We start from the raw sequence: 14,544 nt of genomic DNA, 5'->3' as shown, positions 1-14,544 counted from the left end.
CGTTACAGTGGGTGACTTAGTATATTAGTGTTATTTGAATTGCAAATGATAGGAAACCCAGTCCAAACAGACCTTAACTACTGCTGAAAGAGAATTTAATGGCTCGTGTTACTAGAAACCTAGAAACCGAGGAGTGAGATGCGACTTGATTCAGCATACAAAAATTGTTACCAGGGTTCATTCTGCAGCTCTACTTTGGTTCTGTTTTGGGGCCGCCTGAGGTAGCCTCTCAGCCTCAGTTCTGTTTTGGGGCCGCATGTGGTAGCCTCTCAGCCTCAGTTCTGTTTTGGGGCCGCATGTGGTAGCCTCTCAGCCTCAGTTCTGTTTTGGGGCCGCATGTGGTAGCCTCTCAGCCTCAGTTCTGTTTTGGGGCCGCATGTGGTAGCCTCTCAGCCTCAGTTCTGTTTTGGGGCTGCATGTGGTAGCCTCTCAGCCTCAGGCTTTTATGACACTTCCAGTGGGAGAGAGTGTCTTTCCTTTATAGTCACCTAAGAGTTCTGAAATTGAGTCTTGCAGAATTTAATTGGCCTAATGAGAGACATGACCATATCTTTGAGCCAATCACCGTGAATTGAGGCTTAGAACAGCACGATTGGCTAAAAAAGCCACATGCTTCATTTTGGGGTTCTGGTAGGTAAAACTAGTTGGTTAAGAGTAGTGAAGAGTTGGTTTCTTCAGACAAAATTATAGTACTAAAGCTTTCCAAAAGGGGAGTGGATACTGGGTAGCAAAAAACAATGAAGTTCCACTACTCTCAGATTGACATGGTATGATACCAGAAAGTGAGCAAGAGCATGGAGGATAATGGAGGATAAGAAGAGGCTTCTTCCTTCTATCACCTTCCAGATCCTATCCCTTCTTCCGCTAAATTCTCCATAATTCTAATTGATTTCACTTGACTTTCAGGCTACATCCAGCCAATGCCAAGACAGTGGAGTGGGACTGGAAACTGCTCACCTATGTCATGGAGGAAGAGGTAACAACAATTATAAGATTATATCTTCTGTAGGGGAAGTTTTAACTATAAAGAAAAGTGGTATCAGGTGCCATGGCTCACACCTGTAATCCCAGCATTTTGGGAGGCCAAGGCAGGAGGACAGTTTGAGCCCAGGAGTTCAAGGCCAGCCTGGGCAACAAAATGAGACCCTGTCTCTACAAAAATAAAAATAAAATATTTAGCCAGGCATAGCGATGCATGCCTGTGGTTGCAGCTACACAGAAGGCTGAGGCAGGAGGATTGCTTGAGCCTAGGAGGTCGAGGCTATAGTGATCCATGATCACAACACTGTACTCCAGCCTCGGTGACAGAGCAAGACCCTGTCTTAAAAGAAAAAAGAAAAGTGACAGTAAATCTGGTAATAAAGTCTACACCATTATTCCCTCCTGATACTCCCACCCCTGCCAGAAAATTCCTATTGAAATGGTATGTGCTATCTTCCAATTCAAGATTTAGTATATTTACTTATCCCTCTCCTTGAGATCCCATTAAAAATAATAGTAAATGAATAGAGAAAGTTATAAATTCATGGCTATAAAAAAAGGGGAAGGATGGCAGATTTGAATGAAGATTAGGGAGACCTACAGAGAATGTAAGAGTGATGACTGATGAGCTGGGCAGAGAAAGCCACATACATGTAGAGAGGCTACAGCCAAGGAAGGATGAATCTTCACTTTAGAGCACCAGAGAGGTCTTGGATTTAGAAACACAATATCTAATAGAGGGCAGGAGTCAGATGTGGGCTATTGGATATTTATTGAAAGTTTGTGGATGGAACAGCCAACCTCTTCATTGCTGAGGGCAGAAGGATCAGTAGCCAGGTTACCTACCTTCAGGCAAAAAGTCACAGAATGTATTGTCTAAAAAAGTTGAATGAGGCCAGGCGTGGTGGCTCATGCCTGTAATCCCAGCAGTTTGGGAGGCCAAGGCGGGCAGATCACCTGAGGTCAGGAGTTTGAGACCAGCCTGCCCAACATGGAGAAACCCTGTCTCTACTAAAAAATAGAAAATTAGCTGGGTGTGGTGGCACATGCCTGTAATCCCAGCTACTCGGAAGGCTGAGGCAGGAGAATTGCTTGAACCCGGCAGGTGGAGGTTGCAGTGAGCCCAGATCATGCCATTGCACTCTAGCCTGGGCAGCAAGAGCGAAACTCTGTCTCAAAAAAAAAAAAAAAAAAAAAACTTTGAATGAACTCTCTGTAATAAACAAAGACAGCTAGTGCAGAGTTGGTGCTACAGGAAGAAGGTCTTCCACATTCTGACCTTTAAGGATCCCCAAGTTTAATTTAATGGATCCCCAACTTTTTGTCTGCTCACCTAAAGCAATTGGCTAAAACAAATTACTTAGAATTCTGTACTTAGCCAAACTATCAGTTAAGTGTGAGGATAGAATTAAGACATTTCCAGCTATGCAGGAATTTGAAAATATATCCCCATACCCTGTTTCTTAGGAGGTTACCTGAGGTAGTATATCAAAGGAATGAGGAAGTAATCAAAAAAAGGGGGGAGGCATGGGATTCAGGCAACATCAGATTTAATCCAGGAGAGTACTGAAGTCCCAAGATTACAATGAATAGCACACCTAGGAAGCAGTTAGTCCAGATTGGAGTGAAATAACAGAGGGCTTTAAGTAGGAACAATCTGGGAGACATCAGCAAAATGGTAGACTAGGAAGCTCCAGGCCCTTGTTACCCCATGGAGACACCGAATTAACAACCATGTACAGACCAGAATATCACTGTGAGAACTCTAGAGCCGAATTAAGAAGCTTCAGTGCCCAGGCCAATGCCTAACCAAGAACATAGTCTATCAAAAGTGCTAGGAAAGTCTGTGGCATTTTGCATGCCCATGTCCCTCTCCCTCCCCTGCAAAGCATAGTTCAACCAGGAGAAAACCTCCCATACCTTGGCTCTTCCCTTGGGCCAGAAACAAAGAGCGGACCATGCATGCAATGTACTGACTTGTCTGGGGGGTGCCTGGCCGCCCACCTCGGCCTCCCAAGGTGCTGGGATTACAGGTGTGAGCCACCACACCTGTCCTGGAGTGGGAGGCTGAGATGGGAATATCACCTGAGGTCGGGAGTTCGAGGCCAGCTCAGCCAACATGGTGAAACCCCGTCTCTACTAAAAATATAAACATTAGCTGGGTGTGATGGTGCATGCCTGCAGTCTCAGCTACTCGGGCACAAGAATTGCCTGAACCCAGAAGGTGGAGGTTGCAGTGAGCCAAAATCATGCCACTGCACTCCAGTATGGGCAACAGAGCAAGACTCTGTCTCAAAAAATAAAACAAGTTATGGGTATACAGTATATAAAGATCTAACTTAAGACATTGATAATATAAATTGCAGTGGAGTAGTAAAGAAGTAGAGGTTTTTGTATGCAACTGAAGTTGTTAAACTAGATTGTTATAACTTTAAGATATGTTATGTGATCTCACTGGTAACTTCAAGTAAGGTATCTATAGAATATACCCAAAAGGAAATGGGAAAGAAATCAAAGCATGTCACTACAAAAAAAATCAATGAAAAATGAAGGAAGGCAGTAACAAAGGAAAGGAGGCCTGAAAAGGCTACAAGACATATAGGAAATAATTAATATGGCCATAGTAAGTTCTTCCCTGTCAGTAATTATTTTAAATGCAAATAGATTAAAGTCCCCAATTAAAAGACAGAGATTAGCTGAATGGAGTAAAAACCAGGATCCAACTATATGCCATCTACAAGAGTCCCACTTTATATCTTTTCAAATACCAAACTCTTGTGGCCAGGTGCAATGGCTCATGCCTGTAATTCCAGCACTTTGGGAGACCAATGTAGAAGGATTGCTTGAAGTCAGGAGTTCAGGACCAGCCTAGACAACATAGAAAGACTCTGTCTCTAAAAAATTTTTTTAATTAGTAGGCATAGTAACACACACCTGTTGTCCCAGCTACTGTGGAGGTTGAGGTGGGAGGATCCCGTGAGCCCAGGAATTCTAGGCTGCAGTAGGCTATCATAGTGCCACTGCACTCCAGTTGGGTGACAGAGCAAGACCCTGTCTCTAAAAAAAAAAAAAAAAGAAAAATAGAAGAACTTGCTGAAAATGAAAGGCTGAGAAAAGATATTCCTCACAAATGGTAATCCAAAGAGAGTAAGGGTGGCTATACTAATATGAGACAAAAAGACATAAAAACTGTTACAAGTGGCAAAGAAGGACATTATATAATAAAAGGGTCAATTCACCAAGGAGGTATAACAATTACAAATATATATGCACTAAACATCAGACTTCCTAAATATATAAAGCAAACACTGACAGAATTGAAAGAAGAAATAGACAACACAATAATAGTAGGAGATTCAGTACCCCACTTTCAATAATGGATAAAATAACCAGACAGAAAATCAATAAGGAAACAGAGCACTCAAACAATACTGTAGGCCACTTAACCATAGACATACACAGAACATTCCACCCAACAACAGCAGAACACACATTCTTCTCAAGTGTACATGGAATTTTCTCCAGATAGACCACATGTTAGGCCACAAAACAAGACTTAAACAAAATATAAAAACATTGACATTCTACCAAGTATCTTCCAATCACAATGGGATGAAACCAGAAATCAATAGCAGGATGAAATCTGGAAAACCCACAAACATGTGGCAACTAAACAGCACACAACAATGGTTCAGAGAAAAAAAATCTCATGGGAAATTTTAAAATACCCCGAGACAAATTAAAATGGAAATACAACATACAAAAACTTATGGATGCAGCAAAAGCAGCAGTAAGAAGTTACAGATGTAAATAAATGCTTGCATTAAAAAAGAAGAAAGCTCTCAAACCAACAACCTGACTATATCTAAAGTAGGAAAAGAAGAAACTGAACCCAAAGTTAGCAGAGGAAGGTAATAGTAAAGATTAGAGCAGAGATAAATGGAGAATAGGGAAAAAATGAACAAAATTAAGATATGGGGTTTTTAAACATTTCATTTGTTTGTTTTGAGGCAGAGTCTCACTCTGTCACCCAGGCTGGAGCTCAGTAGCACAATTATCGCTTACTGAAACCTTGAACTCCTGGGCTCAAGCTATCCTCCAGCCTCAGCCTCTCAAGTAGCTGGGAAAACAAGCATGCGTCACCATACTCAGCTAATTTTTTTATTATTTTTTGTAGAGGTGGGAATCTAGCTAAGTTGCCCAGGCTGGTCTTGAACTCTTGGCCTCAAGTGATCCTCCCACCTTTGCCTCCCAGAGTACTAGGATTACAGACATGAGCCACTGCACCGAGCCACAGAGTTGGGTTTTTGAAAAGATCAAAACTGACAAACTCTTAACTAGATTAAAAAAGAGAGAAGATTCAAATTACTAAAATCAGCATTGATAGCTCAGTGATAGAATTTTTAAAAATTATTAAAATCTGAAATGAAAGAGGGGGCATTACAACCAGTGCCACAGAAATAAAAAGGATTATAAGAGAATACTACCAACAATTATACCCCCAATAAACTGGATAACCTAGAATAAATGGAGTAATTCCTAGAAACCTACCAAGATTGACTCATGAAGAAATAAAAAATCTGAACAGAACAATAACTAGTAAGGAGATAGAATCAGTAATCAAAAACCTTTCAACAAAAAAGCCTAGAACAAGGTGGCTTCACTAGTAAATCTGGCCAAACATTTAAATAAAAATTAACACCAATCCTCCTCAGACTTTTCCAAAAAACAGAAGGAGAGATAACTTATTTCAGCTTATTCTGTGAGGCCAGCATTACCCTGTGATATGGTTTGGCTGTGTGCCCACCCAAACCTCATCTTGCATTGTAGCTCCCATAATTCTCACGTGTTATGGGAGGGACCTGGTGGGAGGTAATTGAATCATTGGGGTGGGTTTTCCTGTGATGTTCTCATAATAGTGAATAAATCTCATAAGATCTGATGATTTTATAAAGGGGAGTTCCCCTACACAAGCTCTCTTGCCTACTGCCAGGTAAGACGTGACTTTGCTCCTCGTTCACCTTTTGCCATGATTGTGAGGCCTCCCCAGCCATGTGGAACTGTAAGTCAACTAAACCTTTTTCCTTTATAAATTACCCAGTCTAGGATATGTCTTTATTAGTAGTGTGATACACCCTAATATCAAAGCCAGATCAAAAAAACTCCAAGCAGCTGGGTGCAGTGGCTCATGCCTGCAATCCCAGCACTTTGAGAGGCCAAGGTGGGCAGATTGCTTGAGGCCAGGAGTTCAAGACTAGCATGGCCAACATGGTGAAACCCCATCTCTGCTAAAAATAACAAAAATTAACCGAGTATGGTGGCGTGCACCTGAAATCTCAACTACTGGGGAGGCTGAGGCAGGAGAATCACCTGAACCCGGGAGGCAGGGGTTGCAGTGAGCCAAGATGGTGCCACTGCACTCCAACCTGGGCGATAGAGCGAGACTCTGTCTCAAAAAAAAAAAAAAAAGGAAAAGTAAAAAACTACAATAAAACTGCCAACCAATATACCTGATAAATGTTGATGAAGAAATCCTGAACAAAATACTAACAAACTAAAATTCAACAGCACATTGATATGCAGTCATCCCTTGGTTGACTACATGGGGGGACTGGTTCCAGGACCTCCCTTGGATACCAAAATTTGTATTTGCTTCCTGGCAACTGTGGGGTAACATTCTCTACACCAAACGTCTCAAACTCAACTGTCTACAAGAGCCAAGTAAGTTCCCTAATGAGTGAAGTCGGCCAGGCAGGAACTGAGAATTATAGAAGGGAGGTGTCCACCGTCACCCTTGCTTGGAATGCAGCCCTCCAAGACCTGGTCTTACTATTTTTAAGAGAGCTGGTGATCCAACTTTCTTTTTTTTTTAATTCATAGTTTTTTTATGTTATTTACATCTTTATTTTTATGTATTTATTTTTATTTCTATAGGTTTTGGGGGAACAGATGGTGTTAGGGTACATAGGTAAGTTCTCCAGTGGTGATTACTGAGATTTTGGGGCACCCATCACCCGAGCAGTGTACACTGTACCCAATGTGCAGTCTTTTATCCCTCGCCCACTTCCCACCCTTCCCCCTGAGTCCCCAAAGTCCACTGTATCATTCTTATGCCTTTGCATGCTCATAGCTGAGCTCCCACTTATATGTGAGAATATACATTTGGTTTTTCATCCCTGAGTTACTTCACTTAGAATAATGAAATCCCCATACACCTAGGTTCAGGGCTCCTCCCCAGGGAACTTCTGAGGTTTGGGGAGTCCCAGGAGAGAAGTTAGGAAACTCTGGCCTCCATCCCCTCCTTGTAGCAGCCAAAGTTCTTAGGGATTTAGAGGCGATTTTCTTTTGTCCTTTCTAAGAATTGACATCATTGGTCTCATCTTGACTTGCTTCAAGCCCTACTGATGAACCTTTGACAGAGTCTTCCCCCCAGTCTGACTCTTCTCCATTTTTCCAGAAAAGGGATTAGATAGGAAAGTCACATATCCAGGGGCCTGCAGCCTGTGACTTCAGAACTGGAAGTCTAAACCCTACAGCCCCTTCTTCTTCTGAGCCACCTACTATTGTTGCAGAATTGTGTGACTGAGTCTTGTCTCCTTAAAACGACCGTAAACTCTTGAGTGCAAGGATTGTATTAGGCAGAGTAAAGCTATGCTGCTATAAAAAATAGTCCCTACATGCAAAGGTTCAATACAGTAGATGTTTATTTCCTGCTTACAAGGCAGTCTTCAGCATGTGTATGTCCATGTGGTCATTCAGGGATCCAGGCTCCTTGTGTCTTCTGGCTCCACCTCACCCTAGTTCCTAATCATCATCCATATCCACCTGATGGAATAGAAAATAGCGTGAGGTGTGTTCCCAGGAGGCTTTGCATGGGTTAGACCTGGAGGGCAAACACATCATGTCTGCTTATGTTCCATCTGGAAAAACACTTGAGTTGCCACAGCAAATTGCTAGTGAGAATGAGAGATGGAGTTCCTTGTGTCTCCAAGAAGGGTATGACTTTGGCAGAGCAGCTCTTCTGTTCCCTGACTTCTCTTTCTCCTGCCAGAACCCAGCACCGAGAGGAACCATCAGAGGATGTTCCATGAGAACTTGGTGAGGGTTGTGGAGAGGTTGGCTGGTGCTTCTCCGTCTTCATACAGATGTCCAGACAGGGGACCAGAAGTCTCAGGTCTGAGCTCTACCTGGAAGCCCCTCACGTCTGTAGCCATCAAACCTCCAGATAAGACGAGCCCTGAAGCATTTTGGTTGCATCAGAAAACAGATGGAAGGCCAGCCTTCACAGATGCATATACTTCATCCTGGCTTCCACCCACAGAGGTTGCATCTGTGCAGAAATTCATCCCAGAGCACCAGGCAGGTGGGTGTCAACTCCTGCTGAGATTTCACTGTATCAGGAAACTCATGCATCTGGTGCAACTGTCCCGGAGTGGCTCTGACAGTCCACGGCTGGGCAGTGGAGACACTGATGACAGCCTTGAGCAGAGTGGTTTTAGTAGGAATGGCAGAGACAAAAGCCAGGCTAGAGGAGTTTAAGGAAGGAACAGAGGTAAGTAAGCTAGAAATGAACTTTTCCAGTCACTTGGAAAAAATAAGACCAAAGATGATTATGCATATCACAACTGATACACACATAGCCCAGGGCCAGGTTCCCTCCTCTCTGGAACCCCTGATTCCTGCTGGTGCTGTTTTATCTCCCCAGGTAGCCACTGTGTCTTTATCTCCCTCCAGAGAAGCAATGCGCTCCAGACTCTGATGCACTGGAGGCAGGAGACAGCTGCAGGTGGTGGTGTGCTCTGGAAGAGTAGAAACAGAGACCCCTCATAGATACCCTGTCTTCAGAATAGACCTAGGCTCTTCACCCCACCACCCCTGCCACCACCCCACCCAAGCCACTGCAGTGTCTTGCCCAGACAAGGGGCATAGCCAACTAACTGATCCCTCAGATCTTGCCCTGGTCCCCCTAAGATAACTCTTTATATGGCAGCTTTCTCCATCTTAGCACTTTGGGAGGCCGAGACAGGTGGACTGCCTGAGCTCAGGAGTTCAAGACCAGCCTGGGCAACATGGTGAAGTCCAGTCTGTATTAAAACTATAAAAAATTAGCTGGGCATGGTGGCACGCACCTCTAATCCCAACTACTGTGGAGGCTGAGGCATGAGAATCGCTTGAACCTGGGAGGCAGAGGATGCAGTGAGCCGAGATGTTGCCACTTCACTCCAGCCTGGACAACAGAGCAAGACTCTGTCTAAAACAACAACAACAACAAAAAATAAAAAACAAAAGAAGGAAGAAAGAAAGAAGGGAGGGAAGGAGGGAAAGAAAAAGAAAGGAAAGAAGGAAGGAAAGAAAGAGAAAGAGAAAACGCTATAACAGAGATGATGAAGGCATTTGATGGGACCATCAGTAGACTGGACATAGATGAGGAAAAAATCAGCCTGAAGATATGTTAATAGAAACTTCCCAAACTGTAATGCAAAGAAAAAAATGGGGAAAAAACAGATTATACAAGAACTGTGGGATATTTTCAAAAGGTATAATATATGCACAATTGAAACACCACAAGGAGAAGAAAGGGAGAACAGAGCAGAAGAATCGTGAAAGTTATAATGGCTCCCAATTTTCCAAAAGTAAAGGCAGACCCCAAGCCACAGATCCAATAAGCTTAGAGAACACCAAATAGGATACATACTTAAAAAAAAAAATCAACACCTACATATATCATATTCAAACTGTAGAAAACCAAAGACAAACACAAAATCTTGAAAGAAGCCATAGAAAAAAACCCAGCTTACTTATACAGGAAATGAGTAAGAATTACAGCCTTCTTGTCAGACACCACGCAAGCAAGAAGAGAAAAGGGTGAAATATGTAAAGTGTTGAAAGAGAAAACTGGCTGGGCACAGTGGCTCACGCCTGTAATCCCAGCACTTTGGGAGGCCGAGGTGGGTGGATCACGAGGTCAGGATTTCAAGACCATCCTGGCTAACACGGTGAAACACCGTCTCTACTAAAAATACAAAAAAATTAGCCAGGCGTGGTGGCAGACGCCTGTAGTCCCAGCTACTCGGGAGGCTGAGGCAGGAGAATGGCGTGAACCCGGGAGGTGGAGCTTGCAGTGAGCCGAGATCGCGCCATTGCACTCCAGCTTGGGCGACAGAGCAAGACTCTGCCTCAAAAAAAAAAAAAGAGAAAACCCCATCAACCTAGATTTCTATATCCAGCAAAAGTATCCTTCAAAAGTGAAGAAAACATTGTGTATGTAAAGGCTACAGAATGGTGGATTTTATGATGGTTTAAAAATGGTGACATCCATGTTATAGAAATTTTTTGCTCTCACAAAAAGAATGAAAGAGAAACAAAAACTTTTTGAGGGCCAGGCATGGTGGCTCACACCTGTAATCTCAGCACTTTGAGAGGCCAAGGCAGGAAGATCGCTTGAGCCCAGGAGTTTGAGACAAGCCTGAGTGACATAGTGAAACCCCAACTTTACAAAACAATTAAAAATTAGCTGAGTGTGGTGGCATGGTCCTGTAGTCCCAGCTACTTGGGAGGCTGAAGTGGGATCCTTTGAGCCTGAGAGGTCGAGGCTGCAGTGAACCGTGTTTGGCCACTGCACTGCAGCCTGGGTGACAGTCAAGACCCTGTTTCAAAACAAAAAAAAAAAAAAAAAAACTTTCTCAGACAAGCAAAAAAATGAGAGTTATTGCCAGCCAATCTGCCCTACAAAACATGTTAAAAGCAGCTCTTAACGGAGAAGGCAAGAGATACAGGTTAGAAACTCAGATCCACATAAAGGAACTGTCAGGAAAGGAGTACATGAAGACAATAGAAAATCTTTTACATTTCCTATTCTTAGTTGATCTAGTAGGTAACTGCCTGGTTAAAGTAATAATAGTAACATTGTGTTGGGGTCCATAGTAAAGGATAGGTGAAATCAAGAATAGCACTCTTACAAGGGTGAGGAGAGAGGAACTGGGAATACTCTGCTAGAAGACACCTGCACTGCCCATGAAGCGGTAAAGTGCAATTTGAAAGTGGATGTTGATTAGTTGCAAATCTATATTGCGAACTCTAGGACAATGAATTAAAATGTTTTGAAAGAAGTATAATCATAATGCTAGAAAGTAAAAAGAGTGGAATCATGTAAAATTCTCAGTTAAACCAGAAAAGACAGAAAAAGAAGGGAAGGTAAGAAAAACAAGGACAAGTGCACCTGCTAGAAAACAGCGGCAGACATGGTAGATATTAATCCAACTATCTCAATAATCACTTTAAATGTGAATGGCGCTAAGTATACCAACTAAAACACAAAGACTGCCAGTAGATTAAAAAAAAAAGACCCAATGATATGTTGTCTGTAAAAAAAACCCATTTTAAATATAAAGACACAAATAGCATAAAAATAAAGATATAAAGAAAGATATACCATGTTAATACTAATCAAAAGAAAACTGGAGCAGCAGTATTGATATCAGATAAGGCAAACTTCAGAGGGAGAAAAATGATCAGGGATAAACAGGGGCATTATATAATAAGAGGGTCAATACTCCAAGAAGACATTGTTAAATCCTTAATGTGTATGCACCTAACAACAGAGCATCAACGTATGTGAAGCAAAAACTAATAGAATTGCAAGAGAAATAGACAAGTCCACTATTATAGTTGGAGACTTCAACACTCTTCTATCAGTAATTGACACATTTAGCAGGCAAAAAAATCAGTAAGGATACAGCTGAACTGGACAATACTGTCAAGCCACTGAATCTAATTGACATTTACAGTATACTTCATTCAACAGCAACAGAGAACATATTCTCCTCGAGCTCACATGAAACATCCACCAAGATAGACTACATACTTGGCCTTAAGATACACCTTACAAATTTCAAAGACTACAAACCATATGAAGTGTGCTCTCAGAGGAAATTAAACAAAATCAAAAACAGAAGCATAGATGGGAAATCTCAGGATAACTGGAGATTAAACAAAGCACTTCTAGATACCAGATGTGTCACAGAAGAAGTCTGAACAGAAATTTTAAAATATTTTGAACTAAATAAAAATGAAAATACAATGTATCAAAATTTATAGGAAGCAGTGAAAGCAGTGCTTGGAGATAAATTATAATATTGAATGCCTATATTAGAAGAGATTAAAAAGATTTAAAATTCATAATCTAAGTTTCCATCTTAGGAAACTAGAGAAGAAAGATCAGTGTAAGCCTAAAGCAAGCAAAAGGATAGAAATAAAAATTATAGCAGAAATCAATAAAATAGAAAACAAGAAACCAATAGAAAAATTCAGTGAAGTAAAAATGTGCTAATTTGTGCAGCAGCAATAGAAAAAAGAAATAAAAACAGTACTTTGACAGGTCAGTAAAATGTATAAACCTCTAGCTAAGCTAACTAAGAAAAAAAAACACAGATTGCTGATAACAGAAATGAGAAAGGGGTCATCACTACTGATCCCAAGGACATTAAAAAGATAACAAAAGAATATTATGAGCAACTCTGTACCCACAGATTTGATAGCTTAGGTGATTCACAACCAACCAAAACTCACACAGGGAAAAGAGATGATCCGAATAGGCCTATATCTATTATGGAAATTGATAAATTATGGAAATCAATAAACAACCTTGCAAACAAGAAGGCACCAGACCCAGTGGTTTTGTTGTCAAATCTAGCAAACATTATGGAAGAAATGGTACCAATTCTCTACATTCTCTTCCCAAAAAATAGAAGGGAATACTTCCTAACTCATTTCATGAAGTTAGCATTTCCTGTATCAAAATCAGATAAAAACGTTGGAAGAAAGGAAAACTACAGACCAATACCTCTCATGAACATAGATCAGCGGTCTCCAACCTTTTTTGGCAACAGGTACCAGTTTTATGGAAGATAATTTTTCCATGGGACATGGTGGGTGAGGCAGATGGTTTCGGGATGAAACTGTTGCACCTCAGATCATCAGGCATTAGTTAGATTCTCATAAGGAGCTTGCAACCTAGATCCCTCATATGTGCTGTTCACAATAGGGTTCACACTCCTGAGAATCTAATGCTGTCGCTGATCTGACTAGAGGCAGAGCTCAGGTGGCAATCCTGGCTCACCTGCCACTCACCTCCTGCTATGTGGCCTGATACTGTTACTAGTCCCAGGCCTGAGGGTTAGGGATCCCTGATATAAATGCAACTATTAGCAAAATATTAGCAAATTGAATTTATGAATAAATGTGAATCTGTGAATACACCACAATTTAACAGGATTTATTTCATATGTGCAAAACAGGTTTAACATTTTAAAAACCAATATAGTTCAGGTGTGGTGGCTCACGCTTGTAATTTTAACACTTTGGGGGGCCAAGATGGGCAGATCACCTGAGGTGAGGAGTTCGAGACCAGCCTGGCCAATAAGGCAAAACCCTGTCTCTACTAAAAATACAAAAATTAGCTGGGCTTGGCAGTGCATGCCTGTAGTCCCATATACTCGGGAGGTTGAGGCAGAAGAATCGCTTGAACCCAGGAGGCAGAGGTTGCAATGAGCCGAGATTGCACCACTGCACTCCAGCCTGGGTGACAGAGCGAGACTCCATCTCAAAAAAAAAAAAAAAATTACTGTGCCTAGTAGCTCCCTCAGCTACAATCCACTGCTGTTACACTGGAGCCCCGTTGATGTGGTGGTATGATTTAGGAAACGGGGAAGCATGTTTCTAATTTTATGATTAAATCTTGGTCTTTTAGTGCATCCATATCCCTGGTGTCTTCACAGGTGTCTTAGCTTTGTCCCACCTCCTTAGGTGAGACAGGAAGGCTAGAGGCGGCTGGAGCTGGGTGACTGTCGTAGGGCCTCAGTAAGACAGGCTCTTTTTTCTTGTTATAGAGATCGCGCTTGGTGTTTTTATTATATTATTTATTTATTATTTATTTAGAGACGGAGTTTTGCTCTTGTTGCCCAGTGTGGAATGCAATGGCGCGATCTCAGCTTACTGCAGCCTTCTGCCTCTAGGGTTCAAGCGATTCTCCTGCCTTGGCATCCCAAGTAGCTGGGATTACAGGTGCCCGCCACCATGCCCAGCTAATTTTTTTTTTATTTTTAGTAGAGATGGGGTTTTGCCAAGCTGTTTACATGTTGATGCTGAAACTGAAAGTTGCTGTTCTCTTTTTTTGTTTTGTAAAATATGTTCTCAAGGCATGAGGGCTGAGATAGCAAAAAGGCCATGTGTCCGTCCATTTGGCCTTTTGGGAAACAGTCTGCAGTGGAATCGACCCTCTGTGAAGGGAAGGCCTGATGGCGTCTGATTGATCCTGCTAGGGAGGGCTCCTACTGGCTCTGGGGGCTTAGCATCCCCACGCCCACTCCCCTAACTCATTCTGGCTTCACCATCTCTCCCTTGAACTGGGTGCTCTCCTTCCTCAGACTCCACCCTGCAGTCCACCCTGGGTCCCCCAAAGGATCTTTGTTATCCCCCAAAGGATCTGTGTCATAGAACACAGGTAAGTGTTCAAAAGTTCTCCCCTGGCCGGGCTCACACACATAATTCCAGCACTCTGGGAGG

At 42.2% G+C, this 14,544-nt stretch overlaps 1 protein-coding gene across 2 annotated transcripts in view; it reads left to right on the top strand.

Annotated features, from left to right (window-relative positions):
* LOC109026962 (SUMO-interacting motif-containing protein 1-like) overlaps positions 1 to 10,687 on the top strand; it is a 60,313-nt gene extending 49,626 nt beyond the window's left edge. The window contains exons 4-7 of one of the 2 annotated variants that reach the window (XM_063707016.1): positions 907 to 976; positions 5,975 to 6,043; positions 6,916 to 6,949; positions 8,033 to 10,687. In XM_063707016.1, the coding sequence (XP_063563086.1) occupies positions 907 to 976; positions 5,975 to 6,043; positions 6,916 to 6,949; positions 8,033 to 8,520 (661 nt within the window). In that variant the 3' untranslated portion in view covers positions 8,521 to 10,687. The remainder of the gene's footprint in view (positions 1 to 906; positions 977 to 5,974; positions 6,044 to 6,915; positions 6,950 to 8,032) is intronic. The other variant, XM_063707017.1, reaches the window with a different exon arrangement.
* The last annotated feature ends 3,857 nt before the right edge of the window (positions 10,688 to 14,544 follow it).

The sequence above is a fragment of the Gorilla gorilla genome, chromosome 4 (assembly GCF_029281585.2).
Source record: "Gorilla gorilla gorilla isolate KB3781 chromosome 4, NHGRI_mGorGor1-v2.1_pri, whole genome shotgun sequence".
Lineage (NCBI taxonomy): Eukaryota > Metazoa > Chordata > Mammalia > Primates > Hominidae > Gorilla > Gorilla gorilla.
This window is presented reverse-complemented; position numbering and strand designations above follow the sequence as displayed.